The sequence below is a fragment of the Lepidochelys olivacea genome (assembly GCF_965140295.1).
Source record: "Lepidochelys olivacea isolate rLepOli2 genome assembly, chromosome: 26".
NCBI classification, from domain to species: Eukaryota; Metazoa; Chordata; order Testudines; family Cheloniidae; genus Lepidochelys; species Lepidochelys olivacea.
The window spans coordinates 10,498,262-10,512,306 of record NC_140436.1 but is presented as its reverse complement, the minus strand read 5'-3'; the positions used below and the strand labels follow the sequence as shown (position 1 = coordinate 10,512,306).

The following is a 14,045-nucleotide window of genomic DNA, read 5'->3' as shown; positions in this document are numbered from 1 at the left end:
ATAGCAACTGCAGAATAAAACCCCACAGGCCACCATATAAGGCTCGCAGCTGGCCCCATCTGAACTGGATGTGGGGATGTAACTGATAATGTAGAGATGAAAGCTCCATAGTTTATTACTCATCAGCAGCCCACTCTGCTGCTTCTTCCCCTTTAAGGGATCTTAATTGTTCGCCAAAACAACAAAGCCAGATAAACATAGGCTACTGCAGTGTGTTTCTTCTGGAGACTACTTTTCCTGTCATTTAAATGCACTCTGCGTGTATAGTAAAGGGTAAATTAAAAAATAAACTTACTTATGTACAGGGCAAGCACTTTTCTATGGCCAAGCCACATAAGCCCCAGGATACTGTAACCAGAGAGACAAGTGAAGTATTCCCCAGTCTCAAATATTCCATAGTGAAAAACCCCAATACATGACAACAGGAGGCAGCTATGGAAAATACAGTCACCGCGGCCCAGCAGCAATCCCATTAGCTTCGCCTCCGTTACTGAGCTTGAACTTCATTAACCCTGGAGTCTTGGCCAAACGCCAGCTTTGCATTCGGGCTATGTGAATTCCCCCTCGGTTGCAAATGGATATGATAACGTCCTATCCTGAACTGTGGTATAGTCCTGCTTTGCACTGCTCTCACTTCCCAGGGCCCACCCTGGGGGTAACTGCATGTCAGTGGGGAGTGAGTAAGCCCTCTCTGTAGTTTGGCTCTTTGATTTTCAGTTTGCAAAGCATGTCGGGAGAAAGGGGCTATTCTGAATGATCTCAGAATGCGTGTCCACACATGGAGTTAATCCGCATCAGGGCCGTGCACACACAGGGACAGCAGGTTAGCCAACAAGGTTTATTCTGAAGATGTGACACAACCGTGGGCTAGGGTCTGCTTTCTTGGTGGCTACCAGGCCAATAGACGAACACTCGAGACACCTCAGAGCTGCAGAAAATTATCCACAAAACACTCACGTAGCAGGCCATCTTGGTTTCAGCTTGCCACAGCAGAAGGATGTGAGAATGGTGACATGGCCCTGAGATGACGGGCATGCATTAGAGATCGTTGTTTTCACAAGGATAAAAAGTGAAGTCATCTTGAGCAATGTGTCTCATTTACCACTGTTGTGTAAATACAATGCGCTTATAAGGGCTAAGCGTGGGACTATCGAGGAGGCAGAGGTTCCATTGAGAATGCTCTAACGGCTGGTTGGTGGCTTGTTCACTTAGACAGAGCACAGGACTGGAAAGCACAAACTCTGTCATTGCGGCAAAAGTAAGGGGTTTCTCACACTGAGCTAGCTAACTCAATAGGACAAATGGGGCAGTGGTTGGGGCGCTAACGTAGGAGACCTGGCTTTAATTCCCTGCTCTAACATAGACCAGGTCTACACTGCATACTTACTTCGGTAGAACTCCGTCTCTCAGGGGTATGAAAAATCCACGCAGTGAGAGACCGAGTTATAGGGATCTTAACCCCCCGTGTAGACAGAGCTATGTCGGCAGGCGCGCGTCTCCTGCCGGCACAGCTCCCGCGTCTCACAGAGGTGGAGTAACTAAGCTGGCGGGAGAGCCCTCGCCCGTTGGCTTAAGGCATCTTCATCCGAACGCTGAACCAGTGCAGCATTTGGTGTGTAGACCAGACCTGACTGTAGCCTGCCTGTGTGATTTTGGGGAAGTCAATTAGCCTCTCTGTGCTTCAGGTCCCCATCTGTAAAATAAGGATAATAGCGGGAGCCGTATCAGGGCCATAGACAGGCTATAAAAATGTAGTGAAAACAGGATCGTTAGTTTGTAGATAGTTGCATCCACCGTGGGGTTTAACCTCCCATAACTACACTGAGGTGAAAACAACAGTGCTGTGACACCATTAGCTTTCTTTTCTTGCCTTCTTTTCTTTCCACCCTGAAACAAGAGCCAGCGTTCTGAGTTGTAATCCCAGCTCCGAACCCTGGACGTAGTTTGGGAGAGGAAGGGAGGGGTGTTGCCCCCCGCAAACTCAGGCAGGCGTGGAATTTGCCCCCTCTCCACTCCACGCATGGCCCCGTTGGCCTGACTGGAGCCCCCTCCCCAAATATAGTTGAAGTCAAACTATACCTATGCTCCTAATACTTCCTGCCCTCAAACACGCCAGAGCCTCGCCTGGTGCAACTCAGAGTTGCATTGAAAGCTGTGAAGCGCTGCTGATTTACACCAGCTGAGAGCTGGCCCTTCAGACAACGTGTCTGCCGTCACTGACTCAGAATGGTGCTCCCACGTACCCACTTCCTGGCTGGTAGGAGGCTTAATTAGCATTACCCCTTGAAGATGAAAAGCACCCTGTACCAATTAGGGTAACCAGCCCAGTACACAGACATTAACTTGCACCGGAGGGAATGGGAAGCAAGCGCAGCTGTTTTCTAAAGACACATTTAGAGGAAGGGAAAAAGTCCCTCACACAGTGTTATGATTCATTTGAGAATGGGACAGGTGGGTGGGGAGAGTTAGACTAGGACTCAATAGACCTAGGTTCAATTCCCTACTCTGCCACAGACTTCCTGTGTGACCCTGGGCACACCCCTTTAGTCTCTCTGTCTGTTTCCACATTGGTAAAACAGGGATCACAGCACTGCCCTACCTCCCAGGGGTTATATTTAATCTCCCAGGTGAGGTTAAATACATGGCAGTGTGAGATATTACATGACCAGGGCTCTGAAGGTACTTTAGATAGAATGGCTTCATCCATTGTAAATTAAGGACCATGTACAAGAGTTAGCTTCGTGGTTAATTAGCCTGTCCTCTAGTAAGTCAGCATAACTGCATAGCCGCACTGTGCGCGCGATAAACGTCCTTATGCCATGTGCGGCCAAACGTCATCATTCAGAAATGTAGAGGGTTTTTAATTTACATTTCAGAGTTGATGAAATGCAAGCACTTCAGAGAACCAATGAATATTGTATTGCACCCTGCACCCATTTTTAAGCAGAAGAGCCACCGTCTCTTACAAGAGGAACAGCTGCAACATAAGCTTGGGTCAGACTTTTGTTTCTAATACATCTTGCAAAATCTCCCTTGGGAAAGGAGAAGAAATGGTCACTTATGTCACCATGCAAAGGGCGGGGATGAGTCATGATTTGAACACGCAATCTGAATGTTAGCGCATAAGGAAGGTGCTCAGACACCATGGTGATGGACAGCAGCACAGAAGCCTGAGACAGTCCAGTCTATTTAATGGGGCAAGTTGAATGGCATGTAAACAGCATAAATGGGGGGGGGGAGGAGGGAAGCAAATTGCATTTCTCAATGTGAAGTAACACAAGTTAGGACTTATGGAACCTCCCTCCAGATCCAGCTAGCCAGCCCAAAACAAGGCATTACCGTAGTAACCTAGCTGTGCTCTTCCACAGCTCCTTGAGGCACTGTATGAAGGTAGGTTTAGCAGGTTGGTTATCTCCATGTTAAAGATGGGGGGAACTGAAGCACAGAGAGGGAAATCACTTGTCCAGGGCACACAGCAGACCAGTGGCAGAGAGAGGACTAGAACCTAAGTGTCTTAGCCCAGCCTTGTATTCCCTGCACCAAAACTTTCTCTGGGCCATTGTGAGCCCTGGGGTTTATTAAGTTTAAACGGACTCTCACGGTCCAAAAAATGACTGATTTGCCACACTTACGCCAGGGGTGTTGCTCCTGCCTTGCCCCAGTTGTGAGTCAACAGAACTGGCCTCGCTGTACTGACCAACCAGTCGGGCTCATTTACAGAAGTTATTCTGGAATAGAAGTACTGTAGGACGTGCGTTTAAGGAACTAACTCCCTACGTGAACATACTTATTCCAGCCACTCACATGGTGCAGCTGTTCTGGCCAAGTTCTCCTGTAGATAAACCCTCAGCCTCTGAGAGGTGACAGGACTTGTATGGAGCCTCTCTTTAATACGCAAAGGATTTCTTAAATGTGTTAACCGGTAGGTAGGTTGGCACTAACTTCGCTCAGCCTCATCAAAGTGGGAAGTGATGATGGGTTGGGAAATCAAACAAGATCACAACTCAGCCTCTGCATCTTACATACGGAAAATACAGATGTTTGCAGTCCCCACCGTAGACGCAACTGCTGCAGATTACACAAGGCTCTTCATTTGTGGCTTTAGTTTAAAATTTCCCAAGCGTCTCTGTTTATGACAAACATTAAAAAAAAAGTGGAAGAAAATTGGTGCACACGAATTCCACAGATTTCTGAATAAAGATCAGGATTAATGTTGGGGGATGGGAAGATGGAAAAAAAAGCGAGAGAAAAGTACCTGCAGAAAATAAAAACTGTTTCAAGCTGTTTATTTCATGAATGTTCATTTTGTGTGTGTGCCTTCCACTCCAATGGTTCTCAGCCAGGGGTCCAGGGCCCCACGAGCAGCTTTCGGGGGGGTCAGCCAAAATAAACCAGAGACGAGGACGGCCTTAGAGCGGCGGGGGGCCAGAAGAGAAAGCCAAAGCCTGAGTCCCACCACCCGGGCCCGAAGCTGAAGCCCAAGCAACTTTGCAAGGGCCCCTGTGGCCTGGGGCCCTGGACAACTGCACAGCGTGCTACCCCCTAACGCCAGCGGCTTTTAATCCATTGGATATGCAGAAAACCAGTTGTGGCATCAAAGGTCGGCCATGGAATTTTTATAGCACGTCCGGGAGGCCTCCAGAAGACACTACAGTGTCTCCTCACTTTACCAGATAGCCTGGTATTTACACGTACTTCTCCACAAACATCCACCTAATTGAATTTTTTTTTTTAAACCATAACCACTATTTTCATGTACGTGAATGGTGCAAATTCAGGTGAAAACTGGTAAAAAAAAAACAAACAAACAAACAACTTTTTGTTAAAAACCTGGGAATTTTTTTGGTAAAAACAGACAACAAAAAGCCTTAAGCTTCCTGCATCATGCGGGAGCCCGCAAATCCTGCCTGCCACATCCTGGTCCAGGGAGCCAGCTCCACGCTCAGCAAGAGGTGCTTTGTGCAACAGGCCCGTGGAAAGGCTGTTACACAGATTCACCAGCTACTGCCTCTTATGAGGCGGAGCTGCTGTGGCCTCAGGACCACAGGAAAAGGTGTGTGGCTGGGGGAGAATGGGATTGCTTTCAGGGAGGATAGCTGGCTGCGTTGTTAATATACTGCCTTTCAGGAGTTGTTTCCAGCTCTGTGACAATATCTGTGCTTCAGTTCCTCCTCGATAAAGTGTATGTGTGTGTATATATGTGGAGGAATTATTTCTGATTATCTGTCTGGTCTAGTTGCACTGTAAGGCCCTGATCTCGAAAGGTATTTAGGCTTCTAACTTCCACAGATTTCAATGGGAGTTAAGCACCTTTGAAGATCTGGGCCTAAGCTCTCTGGGCACAGACTGTCTGTTGGACTCCCTGATCTTACTCAATGCCTCTGACATACAAGAAAGGAATTTAACCCCAGTCCCTACAGGGTCTAGCCTGGCTACCCATGGTTGCCATGGATGGATAGGAGGCAGGAAAAGGATTTAGCCCCTCTAATAGTGTGCTTAAGGAGAGCCAACATCCCCAGTGGAAAGTGCTGGTTCTGGATGATTTTATCCATTTAAGTGTCCGATCGCTGGGGACATTTGGGGATGAGAAGCTTGGGTTGCTCTTATAAATAAAAATCACGAGAAGGTTTGAAACAGATGGGATCTTAGTTAACAGAACAAAGCAGAGGTTACCCAACCCCTCCAAGGATTAGCTATTACATTTTGCCTGGACTGCTACAATACACCAGTGCCTTTTAAGGCACGATTAAACAGAGCTCCCTCCTCTGCCAGTGTTAATAACTTAATACACAGATCCACAGATAGTAGATCCACAGATAGTAGAACTTACATATTTATTTAACAGTAACATACAGTATATAAATAGGGTAAATACTTTAAAATATACAATATATCACATTCTGACAGTCAATCAAAAAGGCAAATCTACATGTATTGCTAAAACATTGATCAAAAACAATGCACAGAGAAGTAAGCAGATGGCAGAGGACACCTCAGAGCTGGGGAACAGTAACCCAGAGGGAAAATTACTGTAGTACAAAAATGTAACTCTGGGTTTGGCTACAGGTGTCGGGAGGTATACAAGCCCTCATGATGACAGACGCATGCCGACTCCAATTTTAAAATGGTTGTCTCCCCCACCAAGTCTTGATGACCACCGTGGATGGTTTTTGCATGGTTACATCTATTTCCCAAGTCTACAGAACTAGCAGAAAAAAGATTTTTTGCAGGAAGATGGAGAATTCTCCCCTCTTTGCATACAGTGATTGCCTTGGCCTGCATGCTTGTGGGAGTCCGATGCATGCACGAAACTAGGAGACCTGCCCTGATCCATGTGAAATCAACAATTCCCAAAGGCCTCTGCAATGTACTTACTGGTGCTTCAGGTTTTTGTGGTGCTGTAGGATTTCCCACTGAAGTCAATGGCAAAAATCCCCCTCCCAATCAAATGGGAGCAGATCCTTAGGGCTAGATTCTGCTAATTAGGATTACTCAGAGTGAGTATAATCAAGTCCAGGGGGGTACACACAGGACAGATACTACTGTGGAGTAAGGAACCACTCAACCCGAGTAAGCCTAGCAGAACCCGGATGATAATGAGGCTCTATGCTGTGCATTCTGTGCCACTCCTGGCCTTCTAGTCAAGATGGGTCTAATCCACAGCGTAACTTGGGCTGCAACTGGGGGTTGGAGAAGTCAGTTTCCAGTTGGAAACGCCAGCTAAACTGCTCCAAGCTTCCAAAGTGATTGGCAACCAGCGTGTGGCTGCTTAGAACCAAACACAGCCTTCCTGTAGGCGTTTGCCCCAATTATTCAGGCATTTTAAATGCTGTTAACATTTACCAAACTTGCCCTCTTTTATTTCAGGCCTTTAATGGAAAGGCTACTATTACGGTCTATCCTCAGTACATGACGAACCTTCAACAGCCCCCTACTGCTTTCCTGTAGTATTCTGCACTTCCGATGCAAGGGGAGAAACCACCACCTGTATGGCTCTGAAGTTCAGCATTCAGCCAATCAAATCTCCTGACTACAAACTGAACTCCAGCTCCTTGGCTCTATTCGGATAAGACAACACATGCCATGATCGACCATTCCTTCACTGGAGAGCTAGGGTTTTAACATAAAAGAGCAATATCTGCTCACATTTCAGATTAGAGGAGAACCCAACGCATACAGGCAGTAATGGAATTCTATCCCAAGGAGTGAGGTTTGCTAATTATAATGTCTCTGAATGGAAAGATAGATAGTACTAACAAAAGACAACATAACCAAACTAAGTATCCTTGAGAGATGCACCACCCATAGTAAAAACGAGCCTGGCACCGGGCATTTTTGGGGAATTAAATGGATTTAAGCAAAACAGAGAAAACTGGATACTATGCTCATCAAAACAAATACCTGAAGACATTTGATTCCAGCTGCTATCTCATTCATGGCTTGCTTATATTTTCATTTAGCTCAGACAAAGAATAGAAAGGAATTTTTCGAAGGATGTGCAGCTGAACTTGGTCAACTCATCAATATGTATTCAGAAGGACCAGTCATCCCTTGTTACCAGTCCATTTCAGCTAGTACTCCCCAGCAACTGCCTACATTGTCACCTCCACTCACCATCACTGACCACGTAGCATCCTCTAACCTTTGGCCTCTTAGCTCTTTGTACTCAACTATGTTACCTACCTACGATCATCTATGGAGACACCTCTCTCCAAGCAGAGGATTTTAGGTCCCTGGCTCTGCTTGTGGATGCAATGGATCCCCCTGTCCAACTGGTTGCAGGATCAGGGCCTCAGTCTCCAGCATTCCCCTCACGTATTAGAGCATTCTAAAAATCCCTTTACATTTATTTTGGGCATTTCATTTGACCTTGCTAGCAGGTAGTTTCAGAACCAGCCCATTTGTAGAGCTCTAAACAGACAGCAAGGAAGCCCTTTCACAGTTTTGCGTTAATTCAGAGACCCAGAATGAGGAACGTTACACCTCCCCCTTAGCTTAGACAACCACAGAGCTGTTGCATCTGTTCCTCAACAACTTGTTCTGACACAGCAGCAACTTTGCTTTTGCAGTTTGTCTCCTTGTACAGCAAGCTGAGAGGACCTTCCCTTTAACCTAAGTACTCACAAAGCAGCTGCCACAGCATGCAGGTCACTTGCAGGGGCTCTTGATTTCGTACATTTCAGCTATAGGAAAAAGTTCTGGGGAGCTCCTTTATGAAAGTCTTGCCAAGGCAGCTCTGTTGTCAGCAGTGTGTTTCATGAGCGCTAGCTACACGCTAATCTTTCAAAGTCACTAAATCTAAGGGCTCACAAGAGCTGTGTTAGGACCAAGGTTAAACACTAGGTGAGGGAAGGACCTAGTCACCTGCACAACACACACAGATACACATGTTAAAGTTGCTGGACTCCAAAGTGCACTCTTAATATTCAGATTTACATCCTGATTTTGTTGACATGAGGCAAAATTAAAGTTTCTGGTCAAATCCTCCCTTATGCAGGCAAGAACCCAAACACTGTACTGTAACTTCAAGGTTTTTAAACTCTGGCTCACACATTAACTACTACCTCCTCTGTAGCCTTAGACAAGTCACTTACTCCACCAGTTTCTGAAAGTGGCCTCTCATTTTGGAGTGGCCAATTTGAACCACTTAGGGCAAACTACCAGCATACAGAGGGTTAAGAAGGTCATTGCTTAGAAGCTAGACAATAGTATAACTTGCATTCACTCTGTTGCAGTGCAGTTACTATGCACAGGCTGAAATTCTCTGGCTGGTAAACCTGTTTCAGAGCCAATTTCAACTATGATCCAAACTATAGAGCTCTGTGCTGCATATGGTGGGCAGGGAGGAGAAATATAGGGCTTTTAATAAACCAATGGATCAGTGCAATGAAGACAGGCTGCACCACAGAGCTTATGCAAAACAGAGGATTCCATCCTTCTGGTACGCAACTTTCTGTACAGCATATACAGGGTGTTAGCCCATAGTCCCTTGGATGTTAAACCAGTGTAATTATTGTACACTTCCAATAAACCATGCTGTACACTTACCACAACATGAGAATTGCTGAGTAAGAGCAGTCATACGCAGGACACTAACAAGTAACAGCACTTATGAGTGCCTTTACACACAGAATTAATTTATCAGGATACCTGACAGGTCTGAAGGTTCGTTTTACTTCACTTCGAGGTTGAAGAGGGGGCAGAAGTAGAGAAAACGTACGAACCCAGGTTTGAAAAACTGCACTCGGCCTAGTTCAGAAAGGTGGATGGCTATTCCTATCTCACAGAAGTATGCAGACACTCGAGAACATAGTATGCCCTCCAGTGTTCACAGTCAGTATTAAAACAGCCCAACGTCAAGAAAACCCCAAATCCTATAGTTTAAAATCATAAGCTTCCTCAAAAAAAGTACACCTAATAATTGTAAAAAAGTATGAAGATGTAGAACAGATGCCGGGGGAGGACCAAATTCTTACATGAAAACAAAGTGTGTTTTTTCTGTAGATCACTACATTGTAATCTCATTTAATACACAGTACTGTAGGTCCACGTGATAACTTGTTTATGAACATCTGCTCAAACAGTTTAGTATGCAGGAATTCCAGAAGATATTGGTATCAGACAAGAAGTATCCAAAAGAGAAGAAACTTTTGTTTTGCCAGGTGATAACCCCCCCAAAAAAACCTAAGGGAAGAAAGGTTTAAAAACAACCTCCTAAATCTCCTTTGAAAGCAAATTAAGGGCCCGAATGTAATGCCTTTAAGTCAAAGTCAAGACTCCCAAGCATTTCAGTAGACACGGCACTGGGCTCTAAGCCTACAGTTCAGGAAAGCATTTGCTTAAAAATTAAGCAAAAATGCTTCAATACTACCCTAAATTGGGACCATAGAAACAGGCAAGTCCTGCAATGTGCTGAGCACCCTCACCGGGAGCTAAGGATGTCTTGCATGGTGCAGAGTCCGACCCTTAAATTGCATGTCACCTGGGCTCTGCTTTAATATTCTCTCAGCACCATTTTGCTTTTGATCAAATATTTGTTTGTGTAGCACCGCAGATGCGAATCTCTGCCCTCCGGAACTCCAGTACAGGGAGAGGAGGAAGTGGCTGCTCTCAAGATAAAAATACGTCAGAGGTATGTGGAAGCAGTGGTGGCATGAGACTATGGAGTAAAGCATACAGAATGATCTCAGGGACTTTAGGTTAGCCAGCTTCAAATATAGATCTGTGTTGAAGACATAGGACAGTGACTTGCTTTCAAGACACGAACAGCAGCATCTCTATATTATCTTTCCCTGTCAATTGTTCCCCAGGTTCAACAAATAAGTAAAATGTATTTCTCATCACAGCCTGGCTCACACACAAACTATGGAGAGAAGTCACAGTAAAACAGAGTTCCCTGATACATGACAATGTTAATACAACCCACTACTAAAATGAATTTTTGTGTTGTTACATCACAAATCATCATTCTGACTCTTGGAAACCTCTGAAGTCCGTTAGATTGTGTTTCCATTTATTTATTTATTTATTTTCTTTTTTAAAAATTATGGTATGTTTGAAGTCAAGAAATAGAGGGAAATACCTGGAAAACAATTACATGTTTCCAAATGTTAAGTGCAACATACATAAAACAAGACTGAGTCAGTGAAGGAGAAAGGAGAGAAGCCTGGAAAGCTGACCAAACCCAGACCATGGTAAACTCAGTAGCATGATGTCTCGAACTCAAGTCATCCATCATTGGCAGACATGATCCCTGAAAGAAAAAACGAAGCAAAAAAACCAAACAACCCTCCCCACACCAGAAAAGAAAACCCACAACAGCAGAACCAGCTGGGTACTATGCTCTCTGGACTTCCAAATGGGAAAATAAAGTTCTGTGAGTGATAGCTCTCCAAACAGCTAAAATATCAGGGTGTGGTATCTCCTACTCTTGAGAGACGTTTTCATGCTTCAGTATTTAAAAAAATATATATATTATGCTCTGGGTGGAAAAGAAGCCATGAAAAAGTGAACAAATAATTTTTTAAAAGCTTGTTCTTACTCAGGATTTCTTAAATAAAACTGGAATGCTTTTTAAAATAAGTTATTTGATTCACCTTAGAGGCAACCTGAACCTCTCACATTCCCCTTTCTGTATTCTTGTCCCTGATGTAAAGATTAGTTGGGTCTATTTTTGTTTAAATGGCACAGTACAAATGTGGGTTTAAAATCGACTTTGTTAAATATTTGCTGGAGTTAGGGAAATGTGGGAGGTACTACAAAGATGGCAAGTCGAAGCGTATGCACGTGTCTTCTTGTATGGACCTTATGTAGCAGGATTAGAGCAAACATTTCTTTCAGATTTGTTGAGCTTTTTGTTCTCTACCTGCAAGAAGTTCTATGCACACCCAGGCTATGGCTATACTAGGGAAATGAAGACCCAAATTCATCAATGCAGCTACCACCAGTGGATAATTACAGGTCCCCAATTTCCCTAGCCTACATACAGGGATACACAAGGTTGCAAAAAAAACAGTGCCCTCTCTATTCCACTGACAGAGTTGCATGGCTTCCAATTTTCTTAGTATAGACACAGCCTGGCAGGGTTAGAGGATACTGATGTAAAAGTGCCCGTGTCTCATCTTCACTAGAGCTTACACTCCTGGAGCTGCACCCGGGCAGAAAAAAGCATACACACATCCCCTAGGAGTCGTGAAGTCAAGTTCTGCCCATACACATTGAAGACAAGAGTTGCCACGCAGATCCGAGAGGACATCTTCGCCCTACGGTCCCTTCAGTTCTTGATTTCTTTCCATCTAGAAGCTCCACTTTGCTTATTTTAACCAAAGCCATATAAATACATATTATAAAAAACCCCAAAACCCCACAAATGCAAACATTTACAAGGAAAGAAAAAAACAACAGTGAAACGAGGCCTTGTTATTGTCTTAGGTCAGGCGAGCTTGGATTTCCTTGGGGGACTTGCCCTCTTTTTCTGTCCTGTTCCAACTGCCTGGATGCCTACGCGTCCTCAGAATTGGCCAACATACCCTTATCAACAAGGTGCGCCTTTAACGTGTTGAAGATGTGGACCTGCTGGTCTGGCCGCAGAGCTAAAAGCTGCTGGATCAGTTTGCTTGGGTTAGGACCCCTGCAACAAACCAAAGAAAGAACTGTTTGCAATGAATCCTAACTCCAGGATCTGGTCGTCTGGGCTCAAATTCAGCAAAGCATGTGCCTAACTTCAAGCATCCCCATCCCTCAGCATTTCACAAGGGAGACAAGCCTCATTCACCCGCCTCCATTTTACAGGTGAGGAAAGAGAGACACAAGTGAAATGTAAATAGTCTTTAATTTCCGATCAATGGCAGAAATTATTCTCCCCCTCCATTAGAAGGGCCCCATAAATCCAAAAATCTACATAAATTCAAATAAAACCACAAAGTATCCCTCCAGACCAGTGTTTTTCCTTTCCATTCAGTTATAAAGCTATCTGCCAAGGCCCAAACTAATGGGAAAGAGTTATTCCTTAGTATATGCTCTGTTGAGCCCAAAAGGAGAAGGGAAGCAGGGATCAGTGGCTAGGACACAGGACTGAAGCTCAGGAAACACAGATGCTATTCCAGGCTCTGCCACCTGCCTGCCGTGTGACCTTGGGCGAGACACAGTCTCCCAGTCTCTTTCCCCTCCTGCCCAGTGTCCTGTGCATTTAGATTTAAGGTCTTTGGGGCTGCTCAGTTGCGGCCGCTAAGTGCTGCCGTGAAGCAATAAATAATACCTGATAAAACTTGCAATGTACACGTTGACAAAGGTAGCCATCAGGTACTGACAGTCAAAGCGATCCATGATCCCGCCATGCCCTGGGATTGTGTTGGCAAAGTCCTGTGCAATCAGAAGAGTTTCACTGAGCTCCGCCAAATGCCCGTATTCACATTTACTGCACACACGTAGCATGGACGCCCTGCGTGACACTGCATTCTCTCCCAGAACATCTGCTGATAGCACTAAACGCAGCCGGACTGAGGAGGGTGTTCATCACCCCTCCCCAAAGTTACTTTTTCACCCAGCAATACTTCTCGCACAAAAGCGTGCGACATCTGGACTGAGGAGCAGGAAATTCCACAGAGGTTGAAGTTGTATCATCTAAAACCCTGCCCCACTGAGCATCCTGTATTTTAAGGTTCACAAGGTTTATATTTACATATAAAAGACCCTATGTATGGGCAATGTGTTGGAGAAAGCTTCAGCTCGTGGAATTTCCTGACCTGCAGGTACTGAGTTTCTCAGCCTCAATGCTGTATCAACGCTCATTTTAGCACTTCACCGTTGTACTTCATTAACCCATCTTTACTCCACATGAGAAGAGCCCTCCTCCTTCCCCTCAATATGGACAGAAGCCTCCTCCAACCCCACCATCCTCTGACCTACGGCATTGTTTACGGTGGTGACAATAAAATGCGTTCGGTATCAGACAGCAGGTGCATCGGAAGCTGACTATGCATACCCTACCTTGATTTTGAAGGCTCTCTTAAACCCACTAGCAAAGAATCCTCCGAAGGGCCCGATGAGGGAAGCAAAGGTGGAGAGGGCGATGCTGTGGATCTGGAAGGGATACATCCGGACTGTTTTCTGCAGACAAGGACAAAGTGGGAAAAGAATCAGAGAAACGCATTGGGCTCCATTGCAATCTATCCTAACCCTGCCTTACTGGAGTCCAAGGTCAAGATTTTCAAGTGACTAGTGACTTTGGAAGGCCAACTCGAGGTGCCAGATTTTCAGAAAGCACTGTGCATCTGCCCTCAAACTCAGGCCCCTTCAAGGCACTTCAAGTTGGGCACCCGAAGTCTGTAGTTGCTTCCAGAAACCTTGACCTGGGTGTTGATCACCTCTATTTAAACCCAAATCTGCGAAGACAAATCTCAGACGCAGACTGTCCCACAATTCACCCCTGCTTGATATCAGAGCAAAGCCACGGATGTATCTGGCCCATTTTGTCACGGTTTCCTTGTATTTCCCCGTCTGTCCGTACCCATCTGTCGTCTCTTGTCTCATACTTAGGTTGTAAG

General features: G+C 45.2%; 1 protein-coding gene across 2 annotated transcripts in view; it reads right to left on the bottom strand.

Annotated features, from left to right (window-relative positions):
• Positions 1–5,817: 5,817 nt before the first annotated feature.
• The window catches only part of CDS2 (CDP-diacylglycerol synthase 2), a 44,346-nt gene continuing 36,118 nt past the window's right edge, over positions 5,818–14,045 (bottom strand). For both annotated transcript variants that reach the window (XM_084615192.1, XM_084615193.1), the window contains 3 exons: positions 13,489–13,608; positions 12,758–12,861; positions 5,818–12,130 (listed from right to left, as the gene is read on the bottom strand). In XM_084615192.1, coding sequence (XP_084471318.1) covers positions 12,001–12,130; positions 12,758–12,861; positions 13,489–13,608 — 354 coding nt within the window. In that variant the 3' untranslated portion in view covers positions 5,818–12,000. The remainder of the gene's footprint in view (positions 12,131–12,757; positions 12,862–13,488; positions 13,609–14,045) is intronic.